General features: G+C 40.9%; 4 protein-coding genes across 10 annotated transcripts in view; 3 read left to right on the top strand and 1 right to left on the bottom strand.

The window, feature by feature from the left end:
- rnf207a (ring finger protein 207a) overlaps positions 1–7,940 on the bottom strand; it is a 28,150-nt gene extending 20,210 nt beyond the window's left edge. Inside the window, exons 1-3 of one of the 4 annotated variants that reach the window (XM_039798503.1) lie at positions 7,709–7,940; positions 7,538–7,566; positions 7,122–7,312 (exon numbers count right to left, since the gene is read on the bottom strand). In XM_039798503.1, the coding sequence (XP_039654437.1) occupies positions 7,122–7,312 (191 nt within the window). In that variant the 5' untranslated portion in view covers positions 7,538–7,566; positions 7,709–7,940. Of the gene's footprint in view, positions 1–66; positions 240–7,121; positions 7,313–7,537; positions 7,673–7,708 lie in introns of those variants that run through there. The other 3 variants (XM_039798502.1, XM_039798506.1, XM_039798507.1) reach the window with 3 other exon arrangements.
- Positions 1,215–2,998, top strand: zpr1 (ZPR1 zinc finger). Its single transcript, XM_039798508.1, has one exon. It carries the CDS (start codon positions 1,421–1,423, stop codon positions 2,765–2,767), a length of 1,347 nt encoding a protein of 448 aa, XP_039654442.1. The 5' UTR covers positions 1,215–1,420; the 3' UTR covers positions 2,768–2,998.
- Positions 7,941–9,002: 1,062 nt separating the features above from the next.
- On the top strand, positions 9,003–14,466 carry rpl22 (ribosomal protein L22). The gene is made up of 4 exons (XM_039799124.1): positions 9,003–9,128; positions 9,533–9,643; positions 10,002–10,126; positions 14,279–14,466. Exons 1-4 carry the CDS (start codon positions 9,117–9,119, stop codon positions 14,421–14,423), a joined length of 393 nt encoding a protein of 130 aa, XP_039655058.1. The 5' UTR covers positions 9,003–9,116; the 3' UTR covers positions 14,424–14,466.
- Positions 14,467–15,314: 848 nt separating this feature from the next.
- Positions 15,315–16,582, top strand: part of chd5 (chromodomain helicase DNA binding protein 5) — a 54,353-nt gene continuing 53,085 nt past the window's right edge. For 3 of the 4 annotated variants that reach the window (XM_039798250.1, XM_039798249.1, XM_039798252.1), the window contains exon 1: positions 15,315–15,922. In XM_039798250.1, the coding sequence (XP_039654184.1) occupies positions 15,856–15,922 (67 nt within the window). In that variant the 5' untranslated portion in view covers positions 15,315–15,855. Of the gene's footprint in view, positions 15,923–16,255; positions 16,305–16,582 lie in introns of those variants that run through there. The other variant, XM_039798251.1, reaches the window with a different exon arrangement.

The raw sequence follows: 16,582 nt of genomic DNA, 5'->3' as shown, positions 1-16,582 counted from the left end.
GAGTTTGACACTAAAAGGCTGCTTTCACATTCATCTGCTGAAGGAAGAAAGTTTCTTTGTGCTCACCTTAAATCTGAGTTTAAAACATAGACGCATGGGCAGGATTTTGTGGCATCACAAGTAGCCTGGTTCGATAAGCAACTTTGAGAAGAAACGTTTGATGTGAAAACTTGAAACCTCCAGTGCACATATAGTTAAACTTAAGTAGTTGAACTTTTGAAATGAACAATATTTACACATTCATAGAACACATTTTTCTCAATAGGGAGACATGAGAAGATGTGTGTTTTAAGAATAGTTACCAAGGTAACTGAACTTCTTTGTACATTATTATTCAAATCTGAGTATTTTTATTTGTCCCAAAACTTATATGAGGGATCTTTAAGTTATTGCATGAATGAATCATATTTTATCCTCTGTATGTCAAGATATTCAAAATCAAAGATGCACACCCATTCCAGTCCACATTCCCTCAACCAACAGTTAAAAATCAATAACAAGTATGCAGTCAGGAAAAGAACACAAGGCAACCACATATCTAAAATTTGAGAAACAAAAAAGCTTACTATCTATCCCACAATGGTCACAATGGAGTAATTCAGCAACACTGAGCTCTTTCCCATGCAAACTTAAAAAAAATAAGAAAAGAAAAGAAAAAACTATCAATAACAATCAAAAATGTAAAAGTAGAAAATCCATGGAATTGAAATATTGGATTTAAACTAAAACCACAAGCCAACTCAAGTATGACAAAACCCCTTCTACAACTGGACAAATCTAGCAGGCCTCACTACTGAAGATTTTCCAGATATGAAAGAAAAGGGGCCCACAGACATCTGCTGCTTTTCTAAAGGCAAGGCAAGTTGTAATTCACAATTTCATAAAATTAAACATTTAGACATTAGGACAAGGTATACAAAAGCATAGGGCAATATAAACAGATACATATAGCCTATAATATCCTTAAATAGGATTTATGAAGAGTCAAATAAAAAAGAAGACAACAATAAGCTACAATTGAATGAAGCAGAAAACAGGGAAATAAACCTGACAGTGCAGCCCCGGTGCAGTGCGATATATATTAAATAGTCCCCAAAAAGATCATAGTAAACATCTATAGCCTATGACCATTGACATACTGTAGCGGAAGTTGCAGGTACTGTTTCCTGTACTACTGCAGAATACCTGAGGGGGGCAGCAGTGACCTCAAAGACACCTCCACCATAGAAGAAGAGAATGCGGAAGAACCAAACAAACCTAACGTCGTGTGTTCTATATGCGTGTGCTTGACTGAGGCTTGGCGGTGTTACGGTCTGTCATATAGAAAGTTCCAGAAGAAATACACTCCCGAACGAGCCGACGACAAGCGGGACCGCTGACCAGTTAGTTTACCGAGGGAGAACTTCTCAAAAGAAAGAAAATGTCTGTTATTTCCGAGGACAATGTGCGAGGTGAGGGCAGTGAGAACCTTTTCAAGGAGATAAGTGCCGACGGCGCAGACTGGCAGCCCACTGAGATCGAGAGTCTGTGCATGAACTGCTTTAAAAACGGTATGACGCGTTTGCTTTTGACCAAAATCCCGTTCTTCAAAGAAGTCATCATCAGCTCTTTCAGCTGCGCTCACTGCGACTGGTCAAACACGGAGATCCAGTCCGCGGGCCGGATTCAGGACCAAGGCGTGTGTTACACACTGAAAGTCAAAACGAAGCAGGACTTGAACAGGGAGGTTGTTAAATCAGACAGTGCGACCACCAGAATCCCTGAGCTGGATTTTGAGATCCCTCCATTCACCCAGAAAGGGGCACTTTCTACTATCGAGGGCCTGTTGGACCGAGCAGTTTCGGGGCTGGAGCAGGACCAGACTGTCAGACGAGCAGCGGACCCTGAGGTGGCTGAGAAAATCGACGAATTCATCCACAAGCTGAGGCAGTTAAAAGAGGTCGAAAGCGAATTCACCCTGGTGATCGAGGATCCATCCGGCAACAGTTTTGTGGAAAACCCAAAGGCCCCTCAAAAAGACGACGCTCTGACCGTGTCCCTGTTCAAGCGGACGATGCAGCAGGACATGCAGCTGGGGCTGAGGGCTGACGATGACTTGGAAGAGGAGGAGGAACCGGCCGCCAGCGACATCGACGCCATGAGAGACGAGGTTTTGGCCTTCAACACCAACTGCCCCGAATGCAACGCGCCGGCCGCCACCAACATGAAGCTGGTCCAGATCCCCCACTTCAAGGAGGTCATCATCATGGCCACCAACTGCGACAGCTGCGGCCACCGCACCAACGAGGTGAAGTCGGGCGGGGGCACGGAGGAGATGGGCACCAAGATCACCCTGCACCTCACCGACCCGTCGGACATGACCCGGGACGTGCTCAAGTCGGAGACGTGCGCCGTCGCCATCCCCGAGCTGGAGTTTGAGCTGGGGATGGCGGCCGTGGGCGGGAAGTTCACCACTCTGGAGGGGCTGCTGAAAGACATCAAAGACCTGATCATCTCCAAGAACCCGTTCATGTGCGGCGACAGTTGCACCGCCGCTCGGCAGCAGAAGCTGAACGAGTTCGGGGAGAAGATCGACAAGATCACGGCCGGAGAGATGGACGTCCACATCATCCTGGACGACCCGGCGGGGAACAGCTACGTGCAGAACGTGTACGCCCCGGATCCAGATCCCGAGATCACCATCGAGAAGTACACCCGCACGTTTGAGCAGAATGAAGACCTCGGCCTGAACGACATGAAGACCGAGGGCTATCAAGAGGACAAATGAACTGCCAGCACCACCTGAAAGGACTAAATGAACTGATGATTGATTAATGTCATGTCAAAAAAAACGACAACAGAGTACTTATATCGCTCCATATTTTTGTTCCATTTTTTACATTTGAAGTTAAACGCCGGGTGAACGGTTGTGAAAAGAACCGTGCAAGCATATATACGTGACATGATTTGTAAAACATATGGATACTGCTGTTATTAAAAGAGAAATCCTTTAACTCCATTGTTTATTGCATTCTTGTAACATTCCAGAAGATGGCGCCCTGTTATCTCTCATTGAAATGATGCTTTTTTTCTCTTTTGATAACCACACGCTGTGTGACAAATGCATGACATCGGCTAAATAAATTATGCAAATTGATAGTTTACCTCTAATTTACCTGCATAATTAGTCCGAGGAACGAAGCCAGAGCTCCCAGCCAGATTGTATACTTGTGGATTTAGATTAAAGTCTGGGTGCTTTTTACAGATTAACATGACTTTCTACAGGATCGTCGAGTAAAAATATATATTAGTGCTGCGACTCACGATTATTAGTTATCAGTTCATATGTTCATTTTGTTGAAGTAGTATTTCCCCGAGCCCAAGGTGGCATCTTCATATTTCTTCCTTTATGCCTCCCATCAATCCCAAAACTCAAAGCCACTCAGTTTACTAACATTTAAAACATAGAGAAGCAGCAAATCCTCACATTTGAGAAGTGAGAACCAGAAAAAAAAAATGTTTGCTTAAAAAACAAACTATCAAAAATAGTTGTCAACAAATGTTTTTTTTTTTTATTATTATTATTATTATTATTAAACAAAAGCTTAACCAGTCCTGATTTAAAGCCAATTCTAGTTAACCCAAATAGTTAAAACATGACCATTTCATCTCAGGTAGATAAGGACTACACTGGCAGATGCAGTGGCCAGTTTTCTGTCGCATTCACCACATTTGCACAGGCCTGTTTGATTTAACCGTAATGCTGTTTGCCTCATTTGGATTCAGTTGGAGTGACGCTAATGTCCCTTGGCCCTGTCTGCTGTGCATGTTTTATCTAGTTTTCATAGCAACGGGGATCTATTGTGTTCTACTAATAGCGGAGTAGTGAATTCCTAGATTACATGGTTCTAGAGTGAGCAGCTGTTTAGCAGACTGCTGCTGCTGATAGAAATAGTATCTGCCAGGCAGCGGGCCCCTGTAGCCTGAGCCCAGACAGCTGTACCCACAGGGTTATTTATTCCATTGAAAACCAATGATTACCTAGGGTTTTTCCCCTCATCTCTCAGTGCATTGTGCTGTGAATAAAAGCACTGTTGGTATTACTTCGACTCAGCGATGCAGCTGAGTAGTACACGTGATCTACCTCAACACAGGTTAATATCAAATAGCTATAAGGCAGATGAATGTGGAAGTCGCCTCGGGTTCAGCCATATATATATATTTAATGCGCAACAATGACCTCATAGTATAGTGTCGACGTGGAAAAAATCTGGGTGACTATAAAACATCTAGGCAGAAACACTATTTTAAGAGGACAACAGTCCTCAGTGAAACCAACAAAGTTTTTCATATTAAATATTTGTTATTTATAAGCGCTGCATGGTGGTGCTGTGTAGTCTTGTTCACTGCATGTGTGGGCTATATATCTCTGATTACCTGTTGATTTTCTTTTAAAGGTCCCATGACATGCTGCTTTTTGGATGCTTTTATATAGGCCATAGTGGTCCCCTAATACTGTATCTGAAGTCTCTTTTATATAGACCTTAGTGGTCCCCTAATACTGTATCTGAAGTCTCTTTTATATAGACCTTAGTGGTCTCCTAATACTGTATCTGTAGTCTCTTTTATATAGGCCATAGTGGTCCCCTAATACTGTATCTGAAGTCTCTTTTATATAGACCTTAGTGGTCTCCTAATACTGTATCTGAAGTCTCTTTTATATAGACCTTAGTGGTCTCCTAATACTGTATCTGAAGTCTCTTTTATATAGACCTTAGTGGTCTCCTAATACTGTATCTGTAGTCTCTTTTATATAGGCCATAGTGGTCCCCTAATACTGTATCTGAAGTCTCTTTTATATAGACCTTAGTGGTCTCCTAATACTGTATCTGAAGTCTCTTTTATATAGACCTTAGTGGTCTCCTAATACTGTATCTGTAGTCTCTTTTATATAGACCTTAGTGGTCCCCTAATACTGTATCTGAAGTCTCTTTTATATAGACCTTTGTGGTCCCCTAATACTGTATCTGAAGTCTCTTTTATATAGACCTTAGTGGTCTCTTAATACTGTATCTGAAGTCTCTTTTATATAGACCTTAGTGGTCCCCTAATACTGTATCTGAAGTCTCTTTTATATAGACCTTAGTGGTCCCCTAATACTGTATCTGAAGTCTCTTTTATATAGACCTTAGTGGTCCCCTAATACTGTATCTGAAGTCTCTTTATATAGACCTTAGTGGTCCCCTAATACTGTATCTGAAGTCTCTTTTATATAGACCTTAGTGGTCCCCTAATACTGTATCTGAAGTCTCTTTTATATAGACCTTAGTGGTCCCCTAATACTGTATCTGAAGTCTCTTTTATATAGACCTTAGTGGTCCCCTAATAATGTATCTGAAGTCTCTTTTATATAGACCTTAGTGGTCCCCTAATAATGTATCTGAAGTCTCTTTTATATAGACCTTAGTGGTCCCCTAATACTGTATCTGAAGTCTCTTTTATATAGACCTTAGTGGTCCCCTAATAATGTATCTGAAGTCTCTTTTATATAGACCTTAGTGGTCCCCTAATAATGTATCTGAAGTCTCTTTTATATAGACCTTAGTGGTCCCCTAATACTGTATCTGAAGTCTCTTTTATATAGACCTTAGTGGTCCCCTAATAATGTATCTGAAGTCTCTTTTATATAGACCTTAGTGGTCCCCTAATACTGTATCTGAAGTCTCTTTTATGTAGACCTTAGTGGTCCCCTAATACTGTATCTGAAGTCTCTTTCCCAAAATTCAGCCTTGGTGCAGAATTACAGCCACGAGAGCCAGTCCCACAATGAGCTTTCCTTAGGATGTGACACTTCTGTGTCTGTAGCTATTGAGGAGGAGGGGAGGGGGGGCAAGGTGGAGGGTGGGGGTGTGGCTTGACCAACTGCCACTTTGCTCCTTATGACCTCATAAGGAGAAGATTCCAGATCGGCCCATCTGAGCTTTCATTTTCTCAAAGGCAGAGCAGGATACCCAGGGCTCGGTTTACACCTATCACCATTTCTAGCCACTGGGGGACCATAGGCAGGCTGGGGGAATGCATATTAATGTTAAAAATGTTCATGCCATGGGACCTTTAAATGTGTATGTTTTTTAGTGTGCGTGTCACATTTTGTGGACACACTGCAAACCAATTTCCCTCTGGGATGATAAAGTGAATCAATCAATCAATTAATGGAACTGTATCTAAACGACATGACACGAGCAGGTGAGAATAATGCAGTGACAACCCATCATCACTATTTAAATGTCTGCATCCACACAAAAAAAGAGATTGAAAAATCTGGGTTAAGTTGTATCTGACGAGGTAGAAAAGGCTCCCTTATAATCACTTTGAAACGTTGTTTCTATACATGCCTGTGTGATTTGATACTGCAGACCTGAAGGTGACTGGTACCCACAAGTCATTCCTTAATAGGGAATGAAATGGATTGGTATCATGTGACTGATTTTGATTGCCCTAAGCTGCTGGCACCAGTGCCAAATACCAGTATGCTTTGTTTGCTGTGTGACTGGTCTTAGAGGAACCTGCTGACCCCGTTGAGCGCTGGGGCCAAGGACTAAATCAGAGACTGGGATGACCATGCAGCTGCTCCAGCCACTCAGGTCTGTCCTGCCCAGACCAGGCCAGCAATGGGTCACTGAGCCGCACCCCTAAAGCCAAAACAGAGCGGCTTGATGCTCTCTGAGACCAATGGGATTCTCCTCAAACCTCCTGCACGAACCAAACCAATCTACTAATCAACTTATGTGGAACAAATCCCTTTGAGCAACGCTGGCCAAAACTGGGGCCTGTGGGGAAAATGTGGCTTTTCACACAAAACGTTTGACCCTCCTGGGGATTCAGGGAGCAAAATTATATTTTGCCCTCATTCAAACAGCTTAATCACGTTTGAACAGTTTGAGATTGCCTGCTAATTACTCAGCATCTCCATATTTTTCCAAATTTTCCTTATAAGTTAGAATAGAGCAGTTTCAGAGCAGAGCACCAGTTTATAATGCAATCTGTGTGGAGAAAAAGAACATATGTTTAGGTTTTCCATTGCTTTCAAGATCGATCATCTATTCCCAGCCTAAATTGGTCCCGATAGTGCTATCTCTTACCCACAGAGGGGGCAGCTGAGTCGGCTGTCATTGGTACGGCCTCGCAGGCACCGGGCACAGAAGATATGGTAGCAGTCCAATAAACACGGGGATTGGTACTGCTCATGGCACATGTGACACACCAGGGGGTGGACATTAGTGCAATCCACATTACACAGGTTATCCAAGTTGGTAAAGATTTCTCCTGCCATCTGCAAACAGAGTAATGACAAACTAAGTAGCACTTGATTCACAAGTTTTAAAAAGCCACATCATGACATCACTAAACAGTAAAGCTTTAGCGTGTGTTATAGTCCAAATATTCCAGTTATTATAAGAGAGGCTAATCCAATTGTGATATGCAACACTTTGATCAAGACAGTCATAATAATAATAATAATACTTGGAAAAACAAGCTTTTTTTCTTTGTCTCTTACCTTGTCAGATGTGTAATGAGTGCCCGGGGCTTCAGTGACAACACACAATCCAAAGACGGCAAATAAATAACATCAGAGACATTGTCAGCACCAACATTATATCCAGCCAACAAATCCTACTGTAAATGCAGTAGGCTAGTCTACAGAAAGCACAGAGAGCCACTGTCTTACCTTTCAGTGGTGCTATCAGCTACTCCCAGCAGGAATGACAGCAATGCAGAAACTCTTCGATAGTAGGCCGATGGGGTCCCTTTGCCAGGCAGCTGGCAGCACACACCTCATGCCAGCCCCCAAGTGTGTTGCCAAAGTGCAAAAGGGACATTTAATATTGCTGTGCCATAGAAATTAAAAAGACAGTTGTCCTATTTCTAATGTCACACTGCTGTTACTTCCTGAAAACAAAGGCAGGGTGACTGAGGGGGGGAGACAGCATTGCAAATAATTGAATCTGCTGCAACACTGAAAGAGGAATACTTTCAACTGGTCACATAAAGCATTATTTGTATTGCCTTAAGCACTTTGTAAACTCTGTTTTAGAATAGTGCTGCATGAATAAAGCTTGGTTAGGTTGCATAAAAGAAAATAGCATTATTATAAAAAAAAATAATAATTAGAGCGGTTATCCAATTCTAATTCAAGAGCAAAAATGTGCATTTCATGAAATAACAGGTAACGTTTTATTTTTACAAGTCCATCATTGTCTAATCATTTCCTTGGATATTAAAAAACTTTATAATTTGGTGTTAATTATATGGAAAATAACTACTAAGCCCATTCAATTCATTAATTAATTATTCATTCATTATGGGAAACTTTATTCTTCATATATGTTGAATTGTATGCTTACTTGCAGACAAAATTTAAAAAAAAAATTTAAGTGGACGGCTCTGTTTTCCTTATACTTAGTTCTAAATTTAAGTAATCTGTAACAAGAAACATTTTAGAAATGATTAGTAAATGAGGGATGTAAAATAAAGCATTACCAAATAATCTTGACTCAAGGTACACTTGCTTAGCTTTTTCCAGAGCTTTCAACCACATCACCTGGTTCAGCTTCTCCCCTCCGATAGGCGCCACAGAACACTGTTCGCCAAAACAACCAGCCACAGGAACAGTTTATTGACAGGCTGTCACCATTATGAACACTTAAACCTGTCCATTTCGTCAGTCCAATCCAAAGCCTGTAACACCAAGCATCCACCTTTCAAATAAATTATATATTTGAAAGCGTTAAACACATCATTTAAACATGTAAATAGCTGTCAAAGATACACCTACCTCAGAAATATTACCAACTTTAAAAATTCTTTATTTATTAGCATTACTGTGTGTACAATTCTCATAGCGCTATTGTTTACATGTGGTTCTTGTATGTGTAGAAATACAATATATATATATATATATATATTATTTGGAAACTTTAAAGCTGATTCTGTATCAGATAAAGCTAGTGCACTGAGTACAACTGAATCCACTTTTCTTAATCAATTCCAGATAAATCGATGCGATCGATTTGGCGGCCGGGTATTATAGTCCCTGCGCAGCCTTTTCTCCTTCCTTTTTGCTGAATGTGCCAGCCATGGCCCCGATTGTGAGTAGTAAAATGATCAAATAAACTGCATACTGCCGATGTATTTTAACTTGTTTTTTGCACTAACAGAAGTGCATTTAACCGGTGTAACGTTACAGCGATAGCGTTACAGGAGCCACGGATGTTTTAGCCTCTTTTTTTCCAGCTTTGTTTACTGTGTAGGCTAAAGCCACGTTGGGCTAACGCTAACGCTAGCTAGCAGTGAAACATCGCTAGCAACGTTTATGGGTTATACAAAATTCGGAGGTCTCTGTTTTAAAGTTGTGTCGTGTACAGCCTTGGAAACACGATGGCGAATCACATATGCTGTTTTTCGCGTCCTTTTAGCTGTTTTAGAGTTACATAATGCTATGGTGGTTGTTTGTGCTTGTTTGAGTAGCTAACATTCTCCGTTTCTGTGCTAGAAAAAGCAGGTGGTCAGGAAGCAGGGTGGGAAGAGGAAGAAGCAGATCCTAAAGTTCACCCTGGACTGCACTCACCCTGTGGAGGATGGCATCATGGATGCTGCCAACTTTGTAAGTAGACCAGTTTAGACATTATAAGAGACATGTTATCTGTTAAACAGCAGCAGCTGTCAGACACTGAGTATCAACCAGTGCGGTCGTATCAGAGGGATCAATCTCAAGTCATTGGATTTGATGGTTACAGTCAGTTTGGAATAAAGAAAGTACACTATTATCCACTGTTTTTTAATGGACACCAAAAAAAACATGCCAACCATAATGTGTCACCTGTCAGTACTTGAAAGAGACTCTTTTGTAACTGTACATCAAACCATTTGTTACAGAAATTTCAAATTATTTCTGTTAGTTTTGGGGTTATGTGTGCTAACCCTGGCCGGATGTGACTTTCTGTGTCCAATGCACTCAACAGGAGCAGTTCCTGCAGGAGCGCATCAAGGTGAACGGCAAAGCTGGAAGCCTCGGCGGAGGTGTGGTGTCCATTGAAAGGAGCAAGAGTAAAATTGCCGTGAACTCTGAAGTTCCCTTCTCAAAGAGGTACAAAACACAGTTCAGCTCTTATCAGTGTTGTAACATCCGGCGACTGAATTATTTGTGTTTTTGCATGTCACGGACATGTGGGATTCCACGGTTTGTCTAATTTTAAAGGGATTGTTTGTACACGTCTCCTAAAGCAGCCAAATAATTAGAATCCCCACCCCATTTGCCATTATCTTTGTTAAAGAGAATGAAAAATGTAGTGAATTTCATTTGTTTCAACATTTGTTTCAACAACAAATAATTACAAAAATAAAATTAGTAAATAAAACTGAGTAGACAGCAAACAAATACAGGGGCAGAGGCTAATGTAATGAGAGAAAAAGATAGCTGAGCTGTTGAGCCACTCAACCCAATGGATAAGCACAATTTTAAAAAGCTAACCTACGTTAGTTCAAGGTGATCAGTTACTATCTATCTTAATCAATCCTTTCTGCTTTCGATTTAGCTAGCTGTCTATAGCCATGAGCTAGCTGTCTATAGCCATGAGCTAAGTCACTGCACCTATTACAGTAACGTTATTTTAAGTAAACGACTATGTTCAAATTGGCCAAATTTGTATGTTTTTTTTTTTCTAAAGGTTACCTACTAAAGTTGCACTCATCATAGCGCAGTCCTCAGTAATCTGGGATGGAGGAGATTTTGAAGGAGGCTCTGTACAGTTAGTCAGTTGAACACTGAGCAACTTTCTGCTCTTCAATTTATTCCATGCACGTTCAAGTGTTTTATCAAATTTGTCTTGGCAACAATGTCCTTTTTTTGCATACATTGTATCTAGCCTGATAGAATGGAGCCACACTTTTATTCTCTTCTTAGACATTTTTTTTTTTTTACACCTATTTGACGCACACTGTAGTCATGTCACTCAAAAAAGGAGACGCCATGAATTTCCGTCAACTCTCGTGACATTGAACCACAGAAATAGATTGGACTTGACATGCGATGGCGCTGCGCCGTAATCGCTTCACATCAGACACTAAAGTAGCGAAAAATAATTAAAAATTTGTTGATGTATATGTAGCTACATACTTCTGAGATATTATGCCTGGCCCTAACAAAAACAAAACTACTGTGAAACTAAATGTATAAAAATAAACCTTTCAGAAAAGCTGAAACTATAAAACTAGCAAACACAATCTGAAAACAAACTAAAAATAAAATCCAAAAAAACAAAACCATATAAGGACATTACTGGTACCGATACCCATCATTGGTGGAATAAAAATTTTTTGTGTGTGTTTTTTTGTGTGTGTGTGTGTGTGTGTGTGTGTGTGTGTGTGTGTGTGTGTGTGTGTGTGGGTGTGTGTGGGGGGGGGGTGTGTGTGTGTGTTTTTTTTTTTTTTTTTTTTTTTTTTTTTTTTTTTTTTTTTTTTTTTTTTTTTTTTTTTTTTTTTTTTTTGGGGGGGGGTGTGTGTGTGTGTGTGTGTGTGTGTGTGTGTGAGTGAAGAACAGAGCCCGACATTTATGTTTTAAAACAATGACTTAAAGTTGTCAACTGAATGTACTTCAGTTTTACAAATGTGATCAAGATGGCAGAACTTGATTGGAAATTGGCTTAATCTGCTTAAAATGTTCATCCATAAACACAGGAAACAACTGTTTGAGTTTCAGCATTGGTAGTCTATATCGATGACGTTTCATTTACACGATGGCTCCGGTTCCGCCGGATGGCCCTCATTTTCGGCCGGGTGTCCCTCACGTTGACCTTCTAGACTGCGGTTGATACGGGAAACATCCTCCGAGCTAGAACCGACAATCAAATTATGCTATTTATCTTTTTATTTTTGAGTAACATTCTCATCGCACACTCCACAGCCATTTTAATTCCAGAGCTTGCCTCCCTACGTGCACGTGTTCCACCAAAACAAGTTCCTTCCCGAGGCTATATTGCACCTGTACCTGTACTGTACCTGCGTCCGGTGCTTAGCACCGCCCAAGACAATTGTGATTGGTTTAAAGAAATGCCAATAAACCAGAGCACGTTTTTATTTTATTTTTTTCCTTTCTTCCATCCCGGGAATGCTGTGGACTGGCCAGACCCTCCACCGCAGCGCTGTGGAGGAGGGTCTGGCAAAGCGACACTACAGCATTGATGGAATGACTGTGGTTCTGACTGAAGCTTTGAAGGTGTTTAAACACATTAGGGTCCGTGGGAGGTCAGGACTGTGACGTACGCACCTCACCGTCCTGACCCACGCATTTGTGAATGGACTTGATGTGGTCAAACCCAGGGTGAAGACTACCACAGTATGTCAGTGTTGGGTTTCCATTCCTTCTAAAAAATAGAGACGTAAATAAGATGACGTTTAATAAGTGGAAAGTACTGTCTCAAAAGGTTCCTGTTACATTGTACTTTTAGCCTTTGGAAATGGGAGATTTAAAATTTCATTGTCGCCAGACAATTTCTGCACTTGATTTGGTAGTGGTATCTAGCCATGCAGTTAGTTTTGGTTTTCTTTGTAGAAGTATCTTGAGATCTTTGCTGCACAGGCCTGTGCCACCAGCCCGATACAATGGAAGGGGAATTTTGTTTGCGGAGCAGAAAAAAAAATTTGCAGGCCTTTTTCACAGCAGACATTTTGACTTTTCTAAGTAGAAAAGACACAGGTGTTACTAATAGACCTTTTTTTCACAGCAGACATGTCATGGTAGGAAAAGCACAGGTATATTCAAAACCATTGATGATGGCTGCATTCCACTTAGGAGAGGCCCTGGTATTGTGCATGCTGACTCACTGGGACACTAGATGGGATTGAACCATCGTTAAGGTTATCAATTTCAGCTGTGCTTCTCCTACTATGACAAGTCAAAATGTCTGCTGTGAAAAAGGTCCATAACATTGACGATGGCACTGTTTTATTCAAAGTGCTGTGACAGTGAGCCAGCATGCACAATACCAATACCCTGAAACCAAAAGCAGCTACATTACTTGTAGTGACACCTGTGCTTTCCTTAGTGTGACCTAGCATTTAAAAATGTTTTTTATTTTTAAAAAGTCCTATTCTCTGCAAGGTTTGCGGGTTATCCTAGATACCTGGACTTTTATTTATTTTTTTTAATTTATTTTTTTGAAAAGATGTTGCACAGCAACCACAAACAAAATCCACGTTTACTCTAGGTATATACTGTGTATATGTGCATATTCCACTAAGGTGAAGTGGGATAACAGGACGACAGATGCTGTCCAAAATCATGTGGGGCGGCCTCTAGCTCACCCATTAAGAGCGTGCGCCCCATGTAGGCTGAGTCCTTTGCAGCGGTCCGGGTTCGAGTCTGACCTGCGGCCCTTTGCTGCGCGTCATCCCCCATCTCTCTCCCACGTTTCCTGTCTATCCACTGTCACTATCTAATAAAGGGAAAACATGCCCCCAAAAAATTATCTTAAAATAAATAAATAACAAATCATCACAATGTCACCAAAATCAACATACCCTAAATGTAATAATAATTATAATATACCTGAACATCAATTTGCGTGAACAAATTGAAGAAAAAAAAACACACACAGACACATTAAATGCTGCATTAAGACTACAAACTTTCTGTCTGAGCTAGGAACACGGCCACCAGAGGGGGACTCTGCCACTTTTATTCTTAAATGGAGCACTTGATATATGACTGGAAGAAGTCACTGGGAGATGTTGCTGTTAGTATATCCAGTATAATTATTTGTAGCTTCCTACATATGGTATATCTGCCGTTTTTATCCTTTTATTCAAATATACATTGACTGCATTTCTGCAAGTGACACACAACCCTGCCTTAATCTGCGTATACTTGAATTTGGTAAGTCATTTGGAAAGTGCTTGTATTATTTCAAATGACCTTTTTATGTGATCTCAGGCCAGTTAATAATCCAAAATAAATAAAATTACAATGCACTTGCTTTACCCTATAATGGCATCAGCGTTTAATTGCATTATAGCTAAATGCATACTGTTGACATGTTATGTTGAGACTTGTCTCAACTGTCACAAGTTGTTTGACATTAGTTAGTTTACCCATTTCTTGGACCAATCGCATAACCGACTGCAGACCTGCAAACTCTCTGGTGCAGATTCAAAGTGATTTTTAGGAATATAAATATGACCCACGTGTACTTTTGACTAATAACTTCTATGATGGTATCCCCTTCCTCCTCATCTCTTGCAGGTACTTGAAGTATCTTACCAAGAAGTATCTGAAGAAGAACAACCTCAGAGACTGGCTGCGGGTTGTGGCCAACACCAAGGAGAGCTATGAGCTGCGCTACTTCCAGATCAACCAGGACGAGGAGGAGGAGGAGGATGAAGATTAAACTTCACACCACTTTCAATAAAATTTCAAACTAGAAAAGAAAATCCGTTGTCATTTTTATTTTATTATTATTATAAATTTTTTTTGTTCTCTGGGCATCACACACAGAGGCTTCTGTACATACCGGAGATATGAACATAACACTGTATGCTGTTGTAATAATCATTCAGTTGCACAATTAAGACAATCCTAATGGAAAAAAAAATAAATAAATATATATATATATATATTTTTTTTTATTATTTTCTTATTTTACCTTAACCAACTGGGGCTTCTCCAATGACACTCTGTTTCTTCTGCTTTGGTGCCCTGTGTACAGATATCTGAGCCACCGAAGTAATAACGGTAACCTAAAAGTAGTTAAGTGCATTATGTTAATAGAGGAAAAAAGGTGAAACAAAACAATTTAAGCCGGTTATAATTACTAAAAAGTCTAAAATTAAACCCAACGGGAACATTTGGAAATGAAACTTCCACTGCAACGTGTGCGTTCAGCAGGACCCTTCCGGCTCCTGGTTCGTGTATTTTGATACATTTAGGTGCAGTTGAAACTCGTGTTCTCTCTGGCGAGCTCTCCGTGGGGCATCCTCTTGTTACAGCTGTGGTAACCTTGACAACAGTTAGCCCACTGGCAGCCAGGACTCCGCTCACAGCATGCAGCCATCAGGCTTTTCGTGTCTGGGAAAAAGTGGAAGTTTTGAAAAAAGAAATTCGGGTTATTTCTACATTTAGCTATTAGGCGTTAATTAAAACCGAAATTAGACCAAAACCTATTAAATGACATAACCCTGTTCCCTTAAGGAAAAAAATAATAATAAAAAAAGAACAAGCGTGTTTGTTTCCTTCCTACAGCCTGGCTTCATATGTAGAGTAAAGGTTGTGCATGAACAGTGAAGCAGCAGAAGTTTCTGTCTCCATTCTCCGGACTTCCAAAAGGGAACGGGAAGGCGACAGGCGCGGGACTGTATCCGCCTATTAGCGGCGCATGCATGGCGTTGCCTCGCGGTGTGTTTTTTTTTCTTTTCTTTGCACACTACTAGTTAGAGTGGTTACTAAGAGAGCATGACTAACTAGTTGTGGGTGAAATTATGGGATGCATCGTCATGGCAACAGACCAGACGTCACAATCTGGGCATGTGTGTTCCATTTTTGTCTTTCTTATTTTTCAGACTGGAAGACCTGGATAGAGATCAGTGGAAATTAATATTTTTTTTTTTATTTAATTTTTTTTACTCGTGGAGAAAAATCCCCAGATTTACTGCAACAAAAAAAAGAAATAAAATGTATTTTTTTCTTTACATTTTTTTTTTATAACTGAGCGAGGAATAGCCTACATTTGTTTTTGGGTGAAGAAAGAGACTGGGCTGCGGCGTCTGGAGGGTTAACTTTCAGTATTCTCAGCCTAAAAGGGGTTTGGGGGCTATGAGATAAAGATGCCGGGGTCGCTGAGTAATGAAGACGAGGGACAAGACGACATGGATTTTGAAGACGATATGCCAGGTGAGGGGAAGGGGGGGGTGGGGGGGGAGGCGGGGTGTCCTTCAGATTCTTTTTTTGCGCCGCTACGCCTTGAATGCGGGTAAAAGGGCTTGTCCTGCGTTCCTGAGACCAGAGAGGAGGAGGAGGAGGAGGAGGGGTGGTGTGCAATAAGCACAGTCATGCTATTATTTCTTTGCACGACCTAGTGTCTTAAAAGTGGGATCGGGGTTTTTGGATTTGCCTCTGGCTGTCCTCACATCCAGCCTGATTTTTTGGGGGCATGATGAAAACCCTGCTGCACGGTTTCTGGAGGCTGTCTTTTTTTTTTTCTTCTTCTTTTTTCTTTCACAGGCTGCATGCGTGTATAAGTGAATGGCTGTCAGCTCCAAGTCCAAACACACAAGTTAGGTCCAGAGAAGCTGTTTAAAACCATGACAATGTATTCGGTGCTGTGTCAGTGTACGCTGTGATGTTTCTCAATGAATGTGTGCATATGCTTTTAAGTCGCCTAGAAACGGGCTACCGTGACAACATATCCGTGTTGGTTTTGTTATATGTGTGATGCGTGTGCTGTGCTGTTTCCACTTCTAACCAGGAGGATGCTCCAACTTTAATGTTTTTTTTTTTTCCTAGCCCTGCATGGCCGCAGAGGTGTGAAAGCCACGTGTAGGCTAACAGTAA

The sequence above is a fragment of the Perca fluviatilis genome, chromosome 4 (assembly GCF_010015445.1).
Source record: "Perca fluviatilis chromosome 4, GENO_Pfluv_1.0, whole genome shotgun sequence".
In the NCBI taxonomy this organism is placed as follows: Eukaryota; Metazoa; Chordata; class Actinopteri; order Perciformes; family Percidae; genus Perca; species Perca fluviatilis.
The sequence above is the reverse complement of the archived record's forward strand: the minus strand, read 5'-3'. Positions and strand labels throughout refer to the sequence as shown.